The sequence below is a fragment of the Bacillus rossius genome, chromosome 7, assembly GCF_032445375.1.
Source record: "Bacillus rossius redtenbacheri isolate Brsri chromosome 7, Brsri_v3, whole genome shotgun sequence".
Classification (NCBI taxonomy): Eukaryota; Metazoa; Arthropoda; class Insecta; order Phasmatodea; family Bacillidae; genus Bacillus; species Bacillus rossius.
The window spans coordinates 55767349-55790642 of record NC_086335.1 but is presented as its reverse complement, the minus strand read 5'-3'; the positions used below and the strand labels follow the sequence as shown (position 1 = coordinate 55790642).

The window sequence follows — 23294 nt, the reverse complement described above, 5'->3', positions numbered from 1 at the left end:
AATGTCATTGCAGGACTGCCACAAAGGTTACGTTAGGTAAGGTTAGCACACAAATTCATTCAGTTGTTTTTTATTTTGCTCCTGTGGCCCCCCTTCCCCGCAAAATCATTTTTCGGCGTTGTGGTAATTCGGCGTTGTGGTACACAGCAGTTTTATAGCTGTCGGCGTTGTGGTCAATTTTGACATTCGGCGTTATGGTATTCGGCGTTATTGTACGTTCGGGGTTGTGGTATTTCGGCGTTGTGGTAACGACCCAAAATTTTCAACACCATAGTTAATATTTTTAAGTTCTTATACATCATTTTATTTCGTACCGTTGAGATCTGCATTCGAACTCGAGGTGTGTATTCGAACTCGAGGTGCGTATTCGAACTCGAGATGTGTATTCGAAGGAATGGGAGTCGATGGATCGAGCGGGAGGACGGGAGGGCAGGCAGGCAGGCAGGCACCGACCTGCATGAGCAGCGCGTGGCCGTTGTGCACGGGGTTGCGCAGCTGGAAGGCGAACACGGCGTCGGCGCCCATGCGCCGGAACCGGGCGCGCAGCTCGTTGGGCGTGAGGCGGTACTCGTCCAGGCCGTCGCCCCAGCGGACCCTCTCCAGCACCTCCAGGTCTCCGCCCGCCAGCCAGTCGCCGCTCTCGTAGATCATCTGCAAAGCGTCCCCTTCAGTATACGTCACACTTCACATCGACCTTCACGCAGCACTAGAGACCCGGAAAAATTCGCGAATTCATTTCGCGATAGGCTAAAATACAAATAGTTATACCTCAGTGCTGCCTCTGCTGTTGGCTCACAACTCACCTGGATGACGCTGGGCCAACGAGAAACACCCAGCCAAAGCTTTATCGAATCACAGGCTGCTACGTTGGGGCGTCTCACATGACAGTAGCCAATGAGTGGGTGACATTTGACCGAGTGTACGTAGAACTATGGAGTTCATCCTACAGGTCATTGAACCCGCGAATTTTTTCCGGTCCCTATGTATCACTAGAGACAGGAAAAATTCGCGGGATTCCTTTCGAGACGGGCTGGAATCAAAACTCGTTTGGCTCAATGCTGCGTCAGTGATCGGACCGCAATTTACCTGAAGGACTCTGAGCCAATGGCAAAACAATCGACAAAAGAAGTATCGAATCATAAGAATCGCGGTAAACAGGTGTCCCGAGTCGGTAGCCAATGACCAGGTGATATAGTTGCCCTGGAGTCTATCCTAGTGGTAATTGAAACCGCGAATTTTTCCAGTCCCTATGTATCACCCGGTGAAATTTGACACCCACCTGAAAACTAAAAACATTTATTTATTCAAAAGTAATAAGAAAATTTAATAAAAAAATATTTACGCCATGAACTACAGAATTCTTGCTTCGAACCCGATTAGATAAAGTTAATTTTTTTTAATAAATAAAGATTCATAAAGTAATTAGTAGGAAGGTGACTGCAACAGAGGAGATTAATCATTCGGCGTGGGAAGATCCTAACATAATGGTCAATCGTGTGAGACTGCTAATGGCATGGATTAGTGGAAGAAACTACTCGCACATCAACGAAGTAGCCTTCATATTCAAGAACTGAGAGAAGCTGGCTACATACAATCATAAATTGTTTTAATTGTACGTGTATAAAAATTAAAATATATATAATTTGGATTTTAAAAATGATTGTTTTATTTTTACCAATATGATTTCTAACTAAGACTGAGTTCTCACGACTGTGTGTACAGGGTGTGTCCTTTTAGTTAAATGTGTGTCCCAGTGTGTGCTTTGCGTGTCCAGTGCGTTCTTTGCGTGTCCTTGCTTGTCCAGTTCGTGTATTGCGAGTCCATTGCATATCCTGGGTGTGCACTGAACGTGTGTCGTTTCGTTAAATGTGCGCAATCAAGTCTGCATTCAGCTCTGAATAATTATTGGTTCAAACCTCTTGGTCTTGACAAAAAAAATTAACAGGATTCTTGGTCATTTAGTAAGGGTAAAACATGTTTCGTTGGTCTATTTGCTTGTAACTGTTGTTAATCGATATGTATGTCTGACAGTTCGGAGACTTGGTCTTGTCTGTTTGGGATACATAACAAGTTTCGACAAAGAAGGTCTCTTGGTCCGAAGACACTTGGTCTATACGCCTAACATTCTACATGACCTAGTTGGAAGGTATTACAGTATAAAAAAAAATTAGCTTCGCGTTATAGGCACAGCGACAACTTACTTATTTCGTCGGACAGCTATCTCGTATAGAGTCGTTTTTCGTAGAAAAAATTATTAATAAACTCCACGAAAGGTAACAGGAAGCAGAATTTAAATATTATTTTAAGCTTTAGATACTCTTATCGCTGGCCGAGACTCGAATCAAGGACGAAAATCTATCGAGTCACTCATTACATTTATAGGTGATTTTTTTTGACAATTTTAACATTTATTCCTAATTTCTAAGTTAATAATTACAGATTTTCAAGATGGTGGCTAAGAAGCCCTACAAGATGGCGGATGCCACGACAGTCTGGTGACTGGCACTCTAGCGGGTAAAAAGAAACCAATATGGTGGCAGCACACCCTAGCATACGGCATGTGTACTACGTGACACTAACGCGCCTGTATCGATTACTGAAAACAAGATGGCGGCAGCACCCTCTCGCAGGCGATGTTTGTTAACTATCGCTCCTGATAGCAACTATTGAAAATAAAGATGGTGGCAACGCCCTCTAGGAGGTGATGCTATTATTCCTTCAAATTAAAAAAAAATAAAGTCCGAACATGTGCGTTAAATATTTATATAGGTACCTTATTTAATTCTCAGTCTGGTAAATGTATCGTTGGCCATGCAGTTAAAGGCGTATGTTTCCCAACCAAGAGATCCAAGCTGTCGCGGTTCAAATCACCTTCGGTTTCAATGTATTTTGCATAAAACAAATTAAAGGATCACAACAACATTGGCAGGTAATGGAACATCGACCTTATGTACATGAGACAGAGCGATTCTGGTGGTCTCTAGAAACAAAGATGGCGGAATTCAAGATAGAGGCCTCCAGCAAAACAAGAACAAAATATATGACATCTGTGATGTCATCCAAGATGGTGGCCGCCATCAGACGAAAAAAAGATGGTGGACATGACATCAGAATCGAAAAAAAGTGACTGTGATTGCAGATCCAAGATCGCGAACATGACATAACAAGCTAGGTATTAGTATTAGTGGGGAAGGGGGTCAAGTGGTGCTTCCCAGGAATGGAGGAAAGATATGCTGACAATTTTTCAAGCCATAACGTCTTGGTGCACATGAAAGATAACACTGCTGCATTTATCGGCCATAAAAACAAAACATGAGCGCACTGTTGACTTTTGCTCCCTCTATCACCTATCTCTCGTTCTCGTTCTCATTCTCTCTCTCACTCTCTCTTTCTCTTCCCCCCCCCCCCCCCCCCCCTTTTCTAAAATAAAATTCTGCTAGCGCGTTTATCACCGAACCACACACATCGCACGCATGCACACTTGATGTTGATACGGTTTAACCCAGAGGCCTGTCATCAAGTGAGCTAATTGAACACTAAGGATTCCGTATATATCACCATCAGAATGTCATTCACATTCAGAGCTGAATTATAAATAATTTTTAATTGTGTGATTTGAAAACAATCTTGATTTTACTAGCTTAATATAATTATTTTGACTCGTACAACATTTTAGTTTGAGGAAATCACTTACCTAACGAATGTTTTTTTTAATGAAGGTGCGAATCAACATAATGTTACACTGTCAGGCTGAAATCCTTGCTTTTTTTTTCAATCGCACTCGTTAAAAGATCTTTGTGTTTTGCATATGCCTGTCTAATACGTAAATTAAAAATGATAAATAGTTTGCGGAGCTATAAAACAATGTGTAGCACCTAAATGTAAAAGAATGGGGAGACCTTGGAAAAAGTTTGTGTTTGAATACCAACAGTTTTGTTAAATTTTGTGTGCTCATGTGTGTTTGAATGTATCAGTTTATTCTGAAAGTACTAATAACGGTAGATTCCTATTTGCGTATTATGCTGTTTTTGTAGCTACCATTTCAAATAATGTCAATTTGTGTGTATTGGATTAGATGGGCATTTATGTAAATTAGAATCGCGATTGTACGAGACAAAGATGGTTATGTATTTTGAAACAACTAAGTTAACCTAACATTGTTTTAGACCACCAACGAACACCACCTTCCATTTCTATTATAGTCTTATAAAAATCCTTAATTTTACGTCATGAAATACAAATTAGATGATATTGTATTGAAATGTTAAAAAAGGCCCTAGATCCTGAACCCGAAGAATAATAATAACCTAAATCCTGATATTTGGGACAAAACTAAATTTATTTAGTTTTATGCTGTGTGGTTGGTAGTGTGAGAATCATTTATGACCGAATTCAGGGAAGAAGAAAAAAGGGAATGATGTTTAACTTGGGAGTGAAATCTCTGTTTACTTCACTCCTATATTTCACCCACGCATAGCTGGGTGCACAATTGAAAAATAACAGTACCAGTAACAGTAGGTGGTGCACACAATATTTAACCGCCATGTTTTCAAACCTACTGATTCACCTGTGATGGTCGTGTGCATATGAGGGAAATGAACATATTTTATTTAGATACGGACACATGGCGCAACGAGAATAGAGTAGAATGGCATTTTGGCGGGACTAGAGAATTGTTTATATTTATCAATAAGATTGTGGCAAGAGAGTATCGTGATATTACAATGTCCAGGTGCAAGTAATTCCTGCTTTGAAAATGAATTATCGCTGTTACCACATAAAAAAATTACTAGCAAAAAAAAGCATAAAAATGGTTGTTCGGTATAATGGTAAACTAATTTTTTTGCAGAACCCATATTAATTTATATGCTGACAAAAATGGGTTCACAAATTGCTTGTAAAATGTCACAGGATAATCATTTGGTAGTTAATACAATGGTTTACTAACACTGCCAACAGATGTCGGATACATCTTGAAATGTATTGGCTGAAATTAACAGTCAGGTTTCAATTGTGAACCGATTTCGCACAGGCCGTGTGCACAGTCGTGTGAATGGCCTGCTGTGGAACACGCAGGGACGTGAAATCACCACAGAACGGTCCACCAAGAAAGCACTTGGAATTGAAAAGTTTTCGGACCAGGGCCCCCACATGGCCGGTGCTACCGTTGCTATGGCAACGGGGCCCATGGGTCTAGGGGGCCTACGAAGGAAAGAAAAAAAAAACTTAAAACAAAAAAAGTAGACAATTTTAGATAAATCATAGAAAACAATTAAACAGTAAGGCCTAAATTTAGTTACCGATTAAATATTACACCAGAGTAATATTATTCGGAATATGCTGTGCGTACAGAACGTGTCTGAATCTACAACTGTGAGTAACAAAACCACCACCAATTGACATGACACCATGTTGACAGTGCAGAACACTTACACTCATTTATTTGCCATTATTCAAAATAAATTTACGTTGACAATCGAAACACTGATTTAAAACTAGTTTTAATGTGTTTTAAAAATAATTGTGAAAAGATTAAAAAAAACAAATAAAAACAATTTACATTAAGGAAAAAAAACATTTTTTTTATCTCTGTTAGAAACAAATAAGGTGGGGGGGGGGATCATGACTTCTAGCAACGGGGCCCATAGAATGATGTGGGGGGGGGGGGGGGGGGCCTGTTTCGGACTCGTGTAAAACAACCGCTCACGCAGTTAGGTCCCCGGAGGAGGACGGTCGCCGACGCGTCACGCTCGTGGGGCGTGGGACGTGGTTCGGGCATGGCTCAAGTTACTGAGCACCGAGTGGTTTATCCAACACTATAACACTGGCGGTCCCGTGGCCTAGAACCTCCGAGCACAACCGTCACGTGTACAGCCCTATAATAACTAACAAGTCAGCAATTTCATACATGAAAAAAATCCAAGAAAGTAACCTCAGCGTGCAGGTGGATTTTATAAGGCAGTAGGTAATGTATCTCTCGCCTGACAATTTTCAGCACAAAATCTGGCATGTTAAACATTCAAAACCACAGGCGTATGCAGGTGGTGAGAAGGGGAGGGGAGGATATATCCTCCACACCCCGAAAGCCTAAGAAAACCTCAAAAAAATCTATCATTCCCACCAGTGGCGTAGCCAGGATTTGTGTATGGGGGGGGGGGGGTTTAAGAAGCATGCCCCCCCCTTCGTATTAAAGCGGGGGGTCCGGGGGTTCTCCCCCGGGAAAATTCGGATTTTAAGGTGTAAAATAGTGCTATTTTAGTAGTTTTCGGTACTTAAATTGAAATATTTTAATGATAAAATTTTTTATTAATTTTAATATGAAATTTTTTTGAGTGATGAATAAGAAATTAATTAAAGATTTGGTGCTAGGGAGGGGGGGGGGGGTGTTTGAACCCCTGAAACCCCCCTCTGGCTACGCCCCTGATTCCCACCAACAAGAGGTTCTTCCCTTTCTCTCTCTCTCTCTCTCTCTCTACCCCCCCCCTCCCCTCCACAACAAATGAAATTATATTCTGCGTGCGTTCTTATTCCGGAGCGCGCGGCGCACATCTGGAAACTGCTGAGGCAGGAATGTCGCTTCCTGTCGCCTCGCCGACCGAGGATCCACCCTCGCGGTGTGTCACGTGACTTCCTGTCGCCCGAGGAACCCGCTGCATCGCGTCCATTTCCGTCCTCAGCGGAGACTGCAGTGGTGTCAACTGAACACTCGCTGCTGGGCGAAACTGCCCAAAAATAGAACTGTTTTGAAAGTTAAATTATTCAGGGCCAGCATATTAACATCTTTGGAGAAACATTTTAAACGAACGAATGCATGGACATTAGGACCATATCATTTGTCTGTTACCCCAGTGGCTGGAGCTGCTGGAAAAGACCGAGATAAAATAGCCCGTCGCGTCCGTCCCTCATTCGTTCGTGGCGTCCCTAGCGTTTTATAACACTCTGCACGTCCGTTATGATATTCTTCGATTTCAACGCTACCAACTGACGAGACAACTCAAATTATGGATAGAATTTCTCTTGGATACGTAGAATGGTGTGCAGATCACTTATATAGCTCATAAATTGAATTTTTTTTAACGCTGGTATTTATGTAAGCATTTTCCCAGTAACATTATGTAACTTGTTACATTTCAGCGGACGGTTTTTGTTTTATTAATTGACGTTTAAAACGTGTGCAAACGTAAGCTAAGAAAGAATTATGATAGCAGCTGAACAATTGGAACCAACTTTAAAACCTTCTAATAAAATAAGCTTTTACAAGGAAAGAAAAACTTTGCAGACATTTGAAGGTTATAATTTTATCCGTCTGTCCAAAATATGAGTTGGCGGACGGACGGACAGGAGGAATAATAAAACGTAAGGAGACATATAACCGAGCAACGTGGCAGCTGGGACGACTGGAGCGTGGTAGCGTGAAAGGACGGGACTGCGAGTAACTGCAGGCGACCCCTGGAAGAGAGGTTATGTCTGGCTGCGCCGCGGGTCACGGCCGGCGACCTGCCTCGATCCTGCTCGGTAATGACGTCAGAGAGCTGCGCCGAGACAGCAGCGTGCATCGAGGCCAAAGCCAGCCGGTGCAGCTTCGAGCCGCGTCCTGGCGCGGACAGAGCGTCTGCCGGCCATCTGGCTGGGGATGGTGTGCGATGAGTGCTACTTCCCAGCTCATTCTAGCGCTCACTTTAGCAAACTACATTACAGCCTTGAAATATCATGCGCTGTAAACCTTTTTTCCTTGTACTTTCACAAGGATAGTCCTTGGACACTCAGTTGCTAACGATATCACTTGTAAAAGAGGCAGAGAGAGCTTTGTTCAATTTGCAATTTTACAAAGCTCTGCCTTGCAGCTTTACAAGAGTGATGTCGTTGGCAACTGAGTTTCCAAAGATTTTCCTTGTAAAAGTACACACACACACACACACACGTATGTATATGTATATATATATATATATTACAATGTATGCAGGAGCTTACGCAGAATTTAATTTCGAAAAGAGGGACGCCTCAACTTGGTAATTATTTAACTCTTTAGTTCTTTGGCCAGTAGCAATCCCTATAAACTGTGTTCCTATGGCGGGATTAAACCACAGGTACACATATTTGAATTTTATCCTATCGCGAAATGAATCCGCGAATTTTTCCGGGACCGAGACACAGGACGCAGAAACAACCTGCAGGGCATGCGCCTTCCGTGAAGGCAGTCAGGCTCGGGTGTGACGTCAGCTTGGCAGATCCCCCACATCATTCTGTGGGCCCCGTTGCTAGAAGTCACGATGCGCCCCCCCCCCCCACCTTTTTTTTATAACAGAGATTAAAAAATGTTTTTTTCTTTTATGTACACTGTTAGTTATATATATTTTTAACCATTTCACAATTATTTTTAAAACACATTAAAACTAGTTTGAAGTCAGTGTTTCGATTGTCAACGTAAATTTATTTTTAATAATGGCAAATAAATGAGTGTAAGTGTTCTGCACTGTCAACATGGTGTCATGTCAATTGGTGGTGGTTTTGTTACTCACAGTTGTAGATTCAGACACGTTCTGTACACACAGCATATTCCGAATAATATTACTCTGGTGTAATATTTCATCGGTAACTAAATTTAGGCCTTACTGTTTAATTGTTTTCTATGATTTATTTAAAATTGTCTACTTGTTTGTTTTAAGTTTTTTTTTTCCTTTCCTTCGCAGGCCTCCTAGACCCATGGGCCCCGTTGCCATAGCGACGGTAGCACCGGCCATGTGGGGGCCCTGCAGCTTGGCGTGCGAGCGCAGTCGAGGCGGAACTTTTAGTCCAAGTAAACAGGAGGGTATACCGCATGCATCGCAGCGCCTGACTATCAGCGGGTTGATTACGAACACTCAGTTGGCGGGTAAACAACGAAGATTGTGGAGATCCTGCAAGATGAAAAAACGCGATAACGAACACATTATTTTTTTTATTAAATACAGAATAAGTGTTTATACCGCAATCTTTCAGTACGAGCACACATTTCAGGTGATATCACACCGTAGCTGCGTTATATCGTTGAATATATACACACAGGGGCGAAGCCAGGGGGGGGGGGGGGTTAGGGGTTCAAACCTCCCTTCTCCCTTAGCACCAAATCTTTAATTAATTTCTTATTCATCACTCAAACAAATTTCATATTAAAATTAATAAAATTTTTATGATTACAATATTTAAATTTAAGTATCGAAAACCGCTAAAATAGCACTATTTTACACCTTAAAATCCAAATTTTAAATGAGTAAAACCATCGTTAAAATTTATGTTCCAGGTTAGCTGAAACATTTTTGTTTTAACTTTTGTTTTTATTTATTTTTCCATGCTTCAGTGGGAGGACGCCCGTTCACACACAAATACCCCCCCCCCCCCCCCCCCCCACATTCACCGTTTACCCTTCTGAGGCGCTATTCCATAATCCCCTCTCCAAGATATCAGGGCCTCTCACTGACACGAGTGTATCCATACAGTTAGGAATTGTGACATAGCTGAAGCCACTTTTTAACCACACCATCGCCATACTGTTCCGCTCAAAACATTACGTAAATGGTGCTTGATAACGTCAGATGACGGTTAGTGAAAACAGGCACTTTCATAAAAATAGTCATTTAAAACTGTTTCCACGCTGCAAACACTACACTTCAGACATTGTTTTAGGAGTCTAACCAATCACTACGATTCAACAATTAACTGAAGGGGGGAAAAAAAAGATGACTTCATACCAGGGATCAGGAAAGGATACAGATGAAGCATTAGCCATCAGACGTGAAGCCATTTTTTCCCCCTATTTTTTTATGGTTTTCACATACGAATATGGCGGATGTTTATTTACATTTGTATCAGCTGTTCTGGCCTGCTTTGATTAACGACTGTATTAAAGCTGTTCGAGAGAAAATTAGATCAAATTATTACTGGTTAGTATGTTTATACATATTTTAAGTCAAAAGGAATCTTCATAATACAAATGTAATTATATGAGCTGACATTTTTCTCCAATTTAACCTCCAATACGGGTACAGCTGATACTTTTGTAAACAAACGGCCGCCATATTGGTTTGTGCAATGTAGTGCAGTGAAATCTCCCTCGCGCACGTCTAGAATAGAGCTGTAGCCTATATGTGCTCAGGGGCTTAGCCAGGGGGGGGGGGGGTTGGGGTTCAAACCCCCCCCCCCCCCCCTTAGCACAAAATCTTTAATTAATTTCTTATTCATCACTCAAACAAATTTCATAGTAAAATTAATAAAAATTTTACCATTACAATATTTAATTTAAGTACCGAAAACTGCTAAAATAGCACTATTTTACACCTTAAAATCTAAATTTTCCCGGGGACCCCCCGCCTTTAATACGGGGGGGGGGGGGGGAGAGAGAGGCATGCTTCTTAACACCCCCCATACACAAATCCTGGCTACGCCATGACTAATGACCGATGGCGTGATGACGTGATGACGCGGCGGTACCTTGGCGTGCGGGTGGCCGGCGTGCGCCGTGCCGAACTGGCGGCACACGCGCTCCTCCTTGCGGTGGCTGTAGAACTGCGGCGCGCGCAAGATGGCCACCGGCCGGCCGCCGCGCGCCAGGGCGAAGGCCCGCGAGCCGTCCAGACGCTCCTTGTCCGCCGCCGCCACGGGCAGCGCGATCACCACGGACTGGCTGTGCGCCGCCAGCCCGTTCTCCAGCAGGCAGTTGAAGTGCTGGCTCTGCGACACAGCGGGGGCCCTGCCTGTTCCTCACGCCGTCGGTTCCGAGACCAGGGCCGGTGCAAGGTCAATTGGCGCCCTAGGCGAAAAACCTTAATGTCCCCCCCCCACCCCCCGCCGGACACCCCAAATTGCCTCAAAATACATCACGTAAGCCTAAGATTTTGTCAACAATCAAATGTAAGCAGGCTTGTGTTGATTTTTTTTTTTTACTTTTTTACTTATTACAAATCATAAACAGCTCACCGTGGACTTTAAATAATTACTTATATGAATATAAACATTCCAAACTGTTACAAAAAACCATTTTCATCTAGTTTAAATAATGGTTAAACATATTATATGAGCTGTTACGTGTCGTGCTGCGCCGCCCCCAGCTACTTGGCGCCCTAGGCGGTCGCCTAGTTCGCCTATATGGACGCGCCGGCCCTGCGGTTAGCGGAATGACGGCACAAACTGTCGGAATTATTCCGCCGCCGCCTTTGCTGGTGAAAGCACAATCCTGATAAGAGATTTGAGAGTTTTGTCGTTCTTTGGAACTTAAGAGGCCGTGTCAGTAAATGTTTATTTCCAATATTCTGCTCTAGAAGTTCTCTCTTTTAACAGTGAGATTTAGTGGCTTTTTCAACCGAAGGACTGTAGCCGCAGCGCGTGATAAAGCTACTATACCCTTATCACAGGATTAGTGGGAAGGTTGACAGCTCGAGTTTACTCGACGAAAAATGTATCTGGTTCCTCGACAATCTGAGAGGATGACAATCTGACCGGCGGCTCACTAGGAAATTGCAGATGCAGGGATTCAGAATCAAGAAACCTCACTTTAACAAATGTAGTATGAGTCGTATCTAAAACTAAAACTAAAAATTTTAATACTTTAAACGTATCGGAATACAATTAATCTTCAAACATGTGGTAATTATTCTTTATCTGGATGTAATAGTCCGTGAAAAATAATGTTAGTTGACATTAAAAAGTATACGAAATTCATCATGTAACGTTTTAAAAGGATAATAACATAAATGCATATGCTTAGATATTGCATATGCATCACACACAATCTAAATACAATCTCACTTAAGTCAGACTACCTAATTTTTTACAATGCACCATCATACAGTTTAACAGAGGTAGGTGAACCTCTTATCGACGTTGTTTCAAAGAATTTAAATTTACAAATATTACTATTTATCTTAATACGATATGTAGCCTACCTTTATGAATACGAACATACTTAAAAAATATTGAATTTATCACATTACACAAGACTAAAACACTAACAAAACTTAATTTTATACATTGCTGTAGCATATTAGAAGACGAAATAACTCACAAGACTAACATTAAGAGGGCTGCATTACAAATTTACTTTACAGAGAAGAAAATATCCTTTCAGGATATTTCATTACCTCATTGATTACATAATACTGCCGTTGATGTGATCGTAGATATAAAGTATTTAAAAAATATATTCCATTATGTTTATGTAAATATTTTGAAAACGTTATTGCTTAAAGATGCTCATTATTTAAATAATAACGAATCTTTTACTTTTATGTACTGAACAAACAAAATACTTATAAGTTAATAAGAATAAGCTTAGTTGAGTAACATCTTCAATTTGTATTGAATTCAATGTACATATCGAAAATCATGTACAATGAATGCAACAGATTGAATTCAATAAATATTTGATCTTGTGAAACGGCCATAATATTGATGTAGATTAGGGACCGGAAAAATTCGCGGTTTCGACGGCCTTCAGGATAGACTGCACATTCCCCTGTACACTCGGGCAAATAACGGCAGTTCATTTGCTGCTGACTTGTTAGTCGTCTCAGCTTGTTTGTCTGTGATTCGATCCTTCTTTGGTTGGTGTTTTATAATTGGTTGAGATTCGTCCAGATGAACAGTAAGCCAATAGCAAAATCATCTAAAAGGTATATGTATTTGACTTCTAGCCTATCGCCGAATGAATCCGCGAATTTTTCCGGTCTCTATTAATTATAGATGCTCACATGCATCGTGAGAGTCCGTATAAAGCCTATTACAATTCTATAAGTATACATTAAAATGCTTTTAAAATATATATGTGTAATATAATTAAAACTTGTTTAAGTAAGATCATCACAAAAAAAATGAAAATCCTTCAACAGTAAGTGATGTTTTATAAGATTTTAACAAAACACATCTTACAATAAGAGAATACTAATCATACCACATAATTCAACACAAAATATACATTCCAGTAGGCGCTACGTAAAAACCACTTCTATTTTTATGCTGATTACTCTGCATTGTTTTATATATATATCATTATTTCTAACTTTTAATATTCTCTACACATTAACTGAAATTACTTATTTACAGAGTCTTAGCTAATGTTGGTCTGTACCACATACAGTTCGTACGATATCTCTACGCAAAACACATACAGTTCATTATTAGTAATATCAATTATATTTCATGAACATAATGAAATTAGTATAGGCCCTAGGTTGTTCACTGTTAATTGAGTACTTCTGAAGTATTTTCATTGTGAGTTAACATACATACCAAATGCCATTCTTCCAGTAAAGTTACAAAGAAGACAACAAGATAATATAAATATGTATGTAGTACCATATTTTAAACTCCTATTAAATGAATAATAACTCAATCTCTATTCTGGACTATTAAGTAATAATTTTTATTACTGTTATTTATAACTTAAATAAAATGACAACTAACAAATTAGTAAAAAATAGAATTACGTGCGATATAGTGTGACATTTGTACTTGGACGGCAAACGAATATAATAAAATGTCTATGACAATGTTAACTTTACTCATTATTATGGAAAGAAACAAAATGGGCAGATAAGCATATTCTACGCTGACATTTAAAAATGCTCAATTCAAAATGAACATTCCCTAGCAAGAAAATTTATTTTATATCACCACAAAAAATCAAACTGCGGCGTCATTTTCCCGATGACAAACAAAAAATTTGTATGGTCGCGAATAATACATTCGTATAGCGTCACATCAGCGGAATATTCCCTTGGCATAAATGTGTGAAGTCTGTGGCACTTATGGAGAAGTAAACCTTCGCTCGAACACAAAAACAAATGAACGAACAGCTTTTTTTTTTTTGATAAGATGTGCAATCGGAGACCCCTGGGGTGGTTGAAGAGTGTCAGGTCCGTCGCCAGACCAGATAGTAAAAGCTCAGGGGCTGAGGATAGAAAAGGCATATCTCCAAATTATTAAGTATAAATGTTGTCATGTAATTGTTAAAGACTTGATTACACCCAGGTTTATAAACCCATCATGATCATGAAGACACTGATCGGAAGGTAATGTGCAATACATTTCAATGGCGTTTTCAGTTTTTGCTAAATAATTATAAATATAAGCAAAATTTCAATGTATCTGGACAAATCAAAATATTGATAATATTATTTTCATCACAGAAATAATATATGATATGATAACTAAATTTGAAAAAAGCGGTTATGTTAAATGTATTGTATACTTTCAGTAGGCAAAATTTCCGGCCCCTACCTCTTATAGACTTTGAGAAAAACTGCCTTTTAAAATAACATTGATATAGATAGGAGCGCAAATTTGTGACACGGCCTCTTAAGATCACGTGGATGGTTGGTTAAGGTTAGGTTAACTACATTTGAAACCTGCAATAACTATCAAAAATCTCAAACCATCAGTCCATCAGCTGAGTGTCACTGCAGACATCTTTTTTTTATACTCTTTGGTTGCTTTGCTAATTATTTTTCTCTCTCCTTTTTCTAACTAACTGCAATCGCAAATTTGAAAGTTTCTTCTACATTATGTGATGAAACAATACACACAACAGCAACAGCAATCAGAAGACTCATCGTGTGTGAGGAACGACTCGGTTAAATCCGAACTGACGGTTTAGACCAGTGGTTCCCAAACTTTTTCAGCTGGCGACCCACATTTCCTTATAGGAATGCCTCAACGGTCTAGCTGTTCACGGCGGAGTAAAAAAACCTTATCTGTATCGTACCCCTTCCTTACGTATCTATACATAATTTACCATCAAATATTGCAAATATATACATATACATATGCTTCTTTTTAAGATACCGATTGATTATTGATAAACAATTTGTGTTCCGATTTGAAAAAGGTTGACAAAATACAAGCACTTTGTAGCAAAACAGTTATTTATTTAACAATAGATATGTAGTTTGCACACAATTACCTCGTTTAGGGTAAAATTTTAATCCGGATTGAACCTGGAGTGGAGTGAGGAATCTAGATTGAAATTTTACTTAAAACACTTTGTTGTGGACTGAAGTTGGAGTGAAGTGAGATAATCCACTCCACTTGTTGAGGTGGACTGGACTGAAGAATCCGGATTGAGATTTTACTTTAAACACGGACTGGAGTGAAAAGAAAACAAGAACGAGCAAGCCGCCGCCATATTGCATTGTTTTTTATTGGTCTCGCATTTCAGGCAAAATTTGTGAAAATGGCAAAAAAAAAAAAAAAAAAAAAAAAAGAGCAGAGGAATGTGTGGACAGATATGGAAGTAGATTTATTGTTGGACATAATGATTGAAAAAAAACATATTTTAAGATTGCTGGACGGAAAAAAGGTTGTTGGATCGCACCACATTTTCAGTCCATGTCGACTCCAACTTCGATCTTGTTTACATTTCAATATCGGGTTTGTGATATTTACGATAAACGCCTACGTCTAAATGTTCGTTACACATTCACTCCGAGTTCACTCCGTTCCAGGTTCAATCCGGATTGAAATTTTACCCTAAACGAGGTCATTTAGATTTTTTTTCGATTTTTCTTATCTTTTCTGATGGTTTAGTCGATGGTTTCTGATAGCAGGGGTGCCCACAAGGGAAGGGGGGGGGGGGGGGTAACGACGCAGACTGCGTCATTAAAATTTCAGGGGGGGGGGGGTAAAATACGAGAAAAATGTATATATTATTTACATAATTATAGCTTCTAATGTGAAAATACGTTTCTGGTGCTTTGATAATTGAAAGGGATCTTGAAAAATCAAATTGGCAACTCCGCACTTTCCTCAACAGAAGCAGTTTGGCATCTGTCGGTTCAGGATGGAAATATTACCTGATATGACCAAAATTATTATTAGAAAATCAGTTTTAATTAATGCAAAATGAGATAAAATATAATTACTAAAAAAAAGTATAATATTATAAAATAATTGAGTAAATCGTTGAGAAAATGGCATAAAAAATTTCGGGGGGGGGGGGGGGGGCGCATCGTTACGTTAGGGGGGGTGGGTGAGTCATAGTGTTTGGGGGGGCGGGGGGTTGGGCACCTCTGCTGATGGTTTCGGGATGGAGTCGCGACCGCTGGTTGAGACTACTCGCGGGAATGGAGGTGGGGTACCAGACCTGCAGGAACTCGTCCTCGCGCATGAAGCCCTTGAGCGGCGCGGCCCAGCCCTCGGCCAGCACCTGCACCCACTGCAGGTCCACGGAGCTGATCTCCAGCTGCGCCAGGGACTCCGCCTCGCGCCGGGCGGCCGCCGCGCGCTCCCGGGGCACGAACAGCTCGCGCACCGCCTCCCCGTCCTGGCCCATCGTCGGCGGGATGATGCCCTGCAACCAGCCCACGTCTCCTTCTTCTTCCTTCAACCGTGTGGCCCACAGCTTCAACCCTGACGGCCAATGGTCCAATTTTTGTTTCAGTGCAATCATGGGCGTCGCAACCGGGGGGGACGGGTGGGGGGGGGGGACACGCCCCCCCCCACCCCAATAATAAGTCTTCAATTTCGTCCCCTCCAATAATATATTTAGTTTCGTAGTTATGTTAAAAATATTTTTTCTGTGATATTACCCATATGTTGCGCATTTAGTCCAATCGTGGTAATGTGAGCATTTTTCTTTAAATTCGATCTTCGTGTCAAAATCAGGTCCGATACCGAATGCAGATATGTTAACTGTGTTTTTACAAATTTGTTCTCTGAAAATATTTTTTTTAGAAAAAATAAATTATATATTGCAACCAACTATAATTAGAATATTTAGGAAAGAATAATGCCTAAAAACCACCTTTTTGCACCTTCAAACCCCAAATTTTCCCGGAAACCCCGCTTTTTTCTCTCTCCATGGTATGGACATTCCTCAACAACTAAATCAATTGAAGTCCCCCCCAAAAAAAATATATCCTTGCGACGCCCATGGTGCAATCATCAATTTCGATTCGTAGGTAAGCAATTATCAACATGTGAATGTCACACCCATGCCTTACCCGGGACTCGAACCCAGGACCCCTCGCACCGTAAGCCGGTGTGCATCCGACCACGCTACGGAGGTCGGCTCCCCAGCCTCTCGACACAACATTGGCGAGTCTTAGTCACGAGACACAACTACTCTCAACACTTCAACAACCGAGAGCTGGGCGTGAAGAACTAGAATGTGTGCAGGGGCGCAACAACAAGGGGGGGGGGGCAAGGGTATTTTGCCCCCCCCCCCTTCTCTGAAACGGGGGCAAAGAAAGTGCTGTGTAATATATTTTTAGATAATAAATCTGCTTAAATAGCACCATTTTCCACCTTCAAATACAAATTTTCCCGGGGGGTCCCCGCTTCAATAGGGGGGGAACGATGATTCTTTATAAATATGTATATTTACCCCCCCCCCCCCTTGGAAATTTAGTTGTTGCGCCCCTGTATGTGTGTAATCTTCAAGGGACCAGGTGCCGGCCGCGATTTAGCGTCAACGGTCAAGACTGCAGATGAAAATGTTCGCACATCCGACGTTTCGATGCATCTTGCAGTCAGCACCATCCCAGAGTGCGACGTAGGTACAGCAAAACGACGCTCGACTATACATCATCACTGACGCACGGGTTCGAAAACCCCCGAAATCCAAGACTGCCAACTTTATCCCACGTGTTAAAAGCTGAATTCACTATGATTCGCCCGTCCCTCATAATATTTTTTTTTATGCTGCCAGCAACTATTAGGGCTTATATTTTCGAGGGAAAATTCTGTTGCAAATTGTTTACCAGTTTGACGATCGTGTACGCTAAGCACTTATAAATGATTAAACAAAGTCTAAAAAATTTATTTAAATATATTTTTGAGTTAACCGTGCATTATTAATTACTTTTGTGATTCCGACAATTATTGTTTCAAATATATCAAACTCGAAATGTGTTCATAGGCAAGTTAAGAACATAATACGAAAACTGCTTAACAAATAATAATAATAATAATAATAATAATAAACTTTTAAAATAAAGGCAATACCTTTGAGACATTTTTTTGACTTGACGTCTAATAAATCGTTGAACGCCGGCTGCACGCACGAAAAAGTGTCCCGTTACGCACATTGTTCCGTTACGCTGTGTACCGTTACGCTCATTGTTCCGTTACGCTATGTCCCGTTACGCTCATTGTCCGTTACGCTGTGTTCCGTTACGCTGTCGGCGAGTGCAGTAATAATAGGTTATGTTACAATTGACTAAAAAATTATGGTGATTCATATAATTGATGATGGATATTTGATTACAGTTTATTCATATGAAAACTTGTTCATAATTATATTTAAACTTTATAGCTAAACGCCAGTTTTTAAAATTAATTACAAGTCATCTACACGTGAACTGTTTGTTTCGTCGACTGTTTATAAAGTGAAGTGAAAAGTTAATGTAGTTTCCATTGCTCATTACAAAGACAATTTCGGCCATGAAGGTTAATTATTCTTGCATTTTAAAAATCTGAACACTAGTATAATTTCGAGTATTTATTCTTTTATTATTAAAATTTAAAAAAAAACTGATTCAATTTTATTCGTAAAAATGTATGCAATCATTTCATCAATGTTTTGTTATGACGTTGTCACGTTAAAACTATCGTCCGTAAACCGACTTTACAGACAACCAATTTTTTTTTTTTTTTGAGGTTATAGTTTAATCCGCACGTACGTCGAAAGTTAAAGCGTGGCAAGGTTTTGACGAACGGACGGGCCATCTGATTGGCTGAACGTCACGTGACGGACGGCCACTCACGTGAGCCTCCAGGAAGTCGATCACTTGCATCGTGCTCTCTTCCACGGTGACGCCCACGGTCTTCACGACCAGGTCCGGGCTGTCCGGCTTCTCGTACGCCTGGTCCACGCCGGTGAAACCTTAGACAACGAACCAGCACCTCCACAAAATAAATAATCAAGGCCAGACGCTGGCACAAGAAATTTTGACAGTAAACTGTCCCAATTGAAATAAGATATTTTTTTCCCCCCCAACTCTGCTAAAAAGAACTGAACCGCTAAAACTAAGCTTAAAAAATATCACAATACCACACTCAAGGTCTTAAGTTGGCACTATCAAAATAAAAATAAAAACTCAAGGCAAGTATAATAAGAAGAATAAAACTGGCCAGTGCTTTACGGGGTCACGGTGGTTAAGTGGCGAGACCACTTACCTCTCACTAAGAGGACACGGGTTAGATTCGCGGCGCGTTGAAACCTAGAGACCTCGCCCCGACTCCCCTAACCCCCCCCCCCCCCCTTTTACCAAACCCAATCATTCCTTGCAAAATTTCTGAAATTTTGCAAATTTGTATTTATGTTTTTTTTTTTTTGGCATTATTCACGCAGAAATTGTGTAAATATTAAGTTTCATATTAATATATGAAAATAAATATGGAATATATGGAATACTATATGGAAATAAGTAAACCACACTCCTACTCCTGCCTCCGAACATACATTTGTATACTACTCATATACAATAATAAAATCTTAAGGAAAAATTTTAACAGTGTGGCTAGCGATCGGTAAATACAAAAAACACACTAAAAGTATATATATTCAATGCTAAAAGTCCCGATGAAGCCACGTCTATAAAACACGTAAAAGTATTATTCTAAGCTATTCTCGTCATGTTACCATTTGTGTTAGCACACCATTTTTTTTTATGCGGCAGCTTAGTTGGTGGACAGATGGAGCGTCAGGACCATTAAGTAAAATTTCCCTACGAGATTATTTAAAATCAAATTTTTACAATTGTATGTAAGTAGTATACAAATGTATGTTCGGGGGCAGGCGCAGGAGTGTGGTTTATTTATTTCCAAATATTATTCCATATATTCCATATTTATTTCCATATATTATTCCATATATTCCATATTTATTTCCATATATTAGTTCATATATTCCATATTTATTTCCATATATTAGTTCATATATTCCATATTTATTTCCATATATTATTCCATATATTCCATATTTATTTCCATATATTATTCCATATATTCCATATTTATTTCCATATATTAGTTCATATATTCCATATTTATTTCCATATATTAGTTCATATATTCCATATTTATTTCCATATATTATTCCATATATTCCATATTTATTTCCATATATTAGTTCATATATTCCATATTTATTTCCATATATTAGTTCATATATTCCATATTTATTTCCATATATTATTCCATATATTCCATATTTATTTCCATATATTATTCCATATATTCCATATTTATTTCCATATATTAGTTCATATATTCCATATTTATTTCCATATATTAGTTCATATATTCCATATTTATTTCCATATATTATTCCATATATTCCATATTTATCTCCGTATGTTAATGTGAACCTGAACATCGCCACGCCGCCTGCGTGAACAATGCGCGAGCAAGTGCGGAACGCCAGCTAGAGAGCTGGAGGGCTGGAGGGCCTCACCCTTGATGGCGCCCTGGCGCGCCTTCTTGTACAGGCCCTTGACGTCGCGCTGCTCGCACTCCTCGATGGGCGTGTCGATGAACACCTCAAAGAAGGGCAGGTCGGCGTCGCGGTGCACGTCGCGCGCCAGGGCGCGGTCCTTGGCGAAGGGCGACACGAAGCTGCACAGCGCCACCACGCCGCTGTCGGCGAACAGCTTGGCCACCTCCGCCACGCGGCGGATGTTCTCCTCGCGGTCCTCCTTCGAGAAGCCCAGGTTCTTGTTGAGGCCGGTGCGCACGTTGTCGCCGTCCAGGCCGTACGCGGGGATGCCGCGCGACACCAGGTACGCCTCCAGCTGGAAGGACACGGACGTCTTGCCCGCGCCGGACAGCCCTGCGCCCACACCAACACCGCCCTCTCAGCATCCTCGCCTCAGAGGTGCGTTGGAGCACTTGGAACCAAACACAGTTGGAGGCAATCAATTTTGGAGTCAGTGACATTTGGAGCCACAGACTGTCGGAGCCAAAGACTGTTGGAGGCAAGGACTTTTGGAGCCAATGTCTTTTGAAGCAACACTTTTGGCTCTAAAGATTGTTGGAGCCAATGAATGTTGGAGCCAATGAATGTTGGAGCCAATGACTTTTGTAGCCAATGTCTTTTGAAGCCTAAGACGTTTGGAGTCAAAGACTTTTGTTATCAAACACATTTGAAGACACAACTAACCACAACTGAGTGTACAACTCACGTAGTTTCGGTTCCCTACCACGTTCGTGCAACTTCGAATTTCTCTCGAAAATTGAAATTTAAAAAAAAAAATCGAAGGGTTTAGATTAGGTTAGGTCAGTCACAACATGCTTGTTTTCATTGGGAACTTCTGATTTAGCGGGCTGAAGTGGCGTTAGTACCAAAACGCAAAACTTCGGAAATCTTCGGAAATTCTTGCTGGGAACCGAAACTACGTGAGTTGTAGGCTTCCCGTGTTTTGCTTGGGATGGGTCTGGGTGCGTCCCGGGCCGAAGCTAATCATCAGCCATTCATCATCTACTTTGTTCGGGTCTAGATCTTAGGTCTACGTATCGCGTACCACTAGCGGTACGTTTCCGGTGGAACGCGATCAAATGCTGACATATATATTGTTTCTTTATAATGTTGTTCAATTTTAATTTATGTTACAATCATTTGGTTTTTAGCGTTATGTGTTATAAAAAAACTGCCATTTTGCAATCTACATTTTTTTTAAATTTAAAAAATAACCATAGCTTATATATTAATATCTAAAACTAAAAGATTAAGGTAGGTCGTGTGGTACCCCCAAAGTTTCTAAAAATATTAAGGGATATGTACTTGCTAAAACGTTGGGAACCCCTGATATAAACCATAACTTGGTCCCAGGTAAAACCTGCATAGACACAGGGAAAACCTTGCGCTCCTTCATGCGGGGTTAAATTGTTGCTAGCATTAAGCAAGCAGGTCCAGTACAGGACAAGAGGGATGGTCCAGGAAGAAGAGTTGGTTGGGGTAGGTATGTTTCAACCATGCCGGGTTCGGGAGCTTGGACCTCGCGGCCTGTATTGGTGTTTGCGCGCGTCTGGGTTGGTACCCATGGTGGTGAGCGCCTTCATTCGTCACCTCGCGGCTGCCAGTCAGCGCGTGTGGTTTTACGACTGTGGAAAGGAAGGCGGTGTTGAGCGCATATTATTAATAATTATCATTGTAATTTAATTGACGTTAGTTAATCGCGAACTGGCATCGGGTCTCACTCCAGAAGGGAAAGAGCGGAAGGTTACTTGTCGGCAGTAAAAGGCATTCGGCAGTTAGCGAAATCATCAAATCTGTCATTCAGTCCATTCTCAACAGAGATCAATGCCGCCCTGCCACCCCGTCAAATTTTATATTCCAACACCTTCCACTAGCTCAGCCGTGTTTGTCTGACAAGTTCGATGACTTGAGTTCCCATCAAATATGTTACATATAGGACAGGTTCTAAACTATGTTGGATAATGGATGCAACCAGCCCATCCAAACAGTTCCTGTCTAAAACAGCAATGACATCCGTTTCCGTCACAACGCGTCTTTAAAATGAAGAACACATGAAGAATTAAAGAGGTTAAAAAAGTGAAATCATTAAAATAATGAAAATATGAATGTCGTATGCAAAATAATTTTACATGAAGAAAGGAAATTATGTTTCTATATCCGAAAAAAAACTACTGAACATTTATTTTTATTATGTCACGAATGTTTTTGTGAGTTAAATTTATACATGTTTAAAAAATATATATATATAAATGCACAAATAGCATTACAAGTTCAAAAATTCCATCCAGCACTGTGAAGCATTATTTAATTTCAAAGTGAGATTAAAACCGAAAAGTATGAGATAGCTCAGACCAAAAATAAACTTTGATAGTGTGACATTATGTAAAACATATTTAAAGTTATCAGTCCACATATACCCTACTTGATGAAGTTGATTGGAAGTCATTTTCCGCCCAATACTACCCCTTCAACTCTATTGTAAAATGTAGCTGGAGACAAATATTTGACAGTGTGGGCGGGGCCTTAACATGGAACAAGATTCGTGTGCGCAACATCTGGCCGCAAAGATTCTGGTAACAATCGCATAACTTGTAAAGTTACCAATGAATTATATGAACGACAGACTTGCAATTCTTGTCCTGGCTGGGTAAACCCAAATAAAAGATTTTAAAAAAAAATCTCTTAACACAAGCGGGGTATCCTTTATAACCCCCCCCCCCCCCCCCCATGCAACTTTGAGTAACAACAACACTGTTTTCACTGATGAAAAATTTCACTGAGACTACAAACTATTTTGTTGGTTCTATATATGGACAAAAAGGTTTTGAGGTGACCAGTAAACTGTTTG

At 40.4% G+C, this 23294-nt stretch overlaps 1 protein-coding gene across 2 annotated transcripts in view; it reads right to left on the bottom strand.

Annotated features, from left to right (window-relative positions):
• LOC134534086 (bifunctional 3'-phosphoadenosine 5'-phosphosulfate synthase) overlaps positions 1-23294 on the bottom strand; it is a 113246-nt gene that overhangs the window by 12704 nt on the left and 77248 nt on the right. For both annotated transcript variants that reach the window (XM_063372118.1, XM_063372117.1), the window contains exons 3-7: positions 20426-20800; positions 18735-18853; positions 16112-16318; positions 10468-10707; positions 454-651 (exon numbers count right to left, since the gene is read on the bottom strand). In XM_063372118.1, the coding sequence (XP_063228188.1) occupies positions 454-651; positions 10468-10707; positions 16112-16318; positions 18735-18853; positions 20426-20800 (1139 nt within the window). The remainder of the gene's footprint in view (positions 1-453; positions 652-10467; positions 10708-16111; positions 16319-18734; positions 18854-20425; positions 20801-23294) is intronic.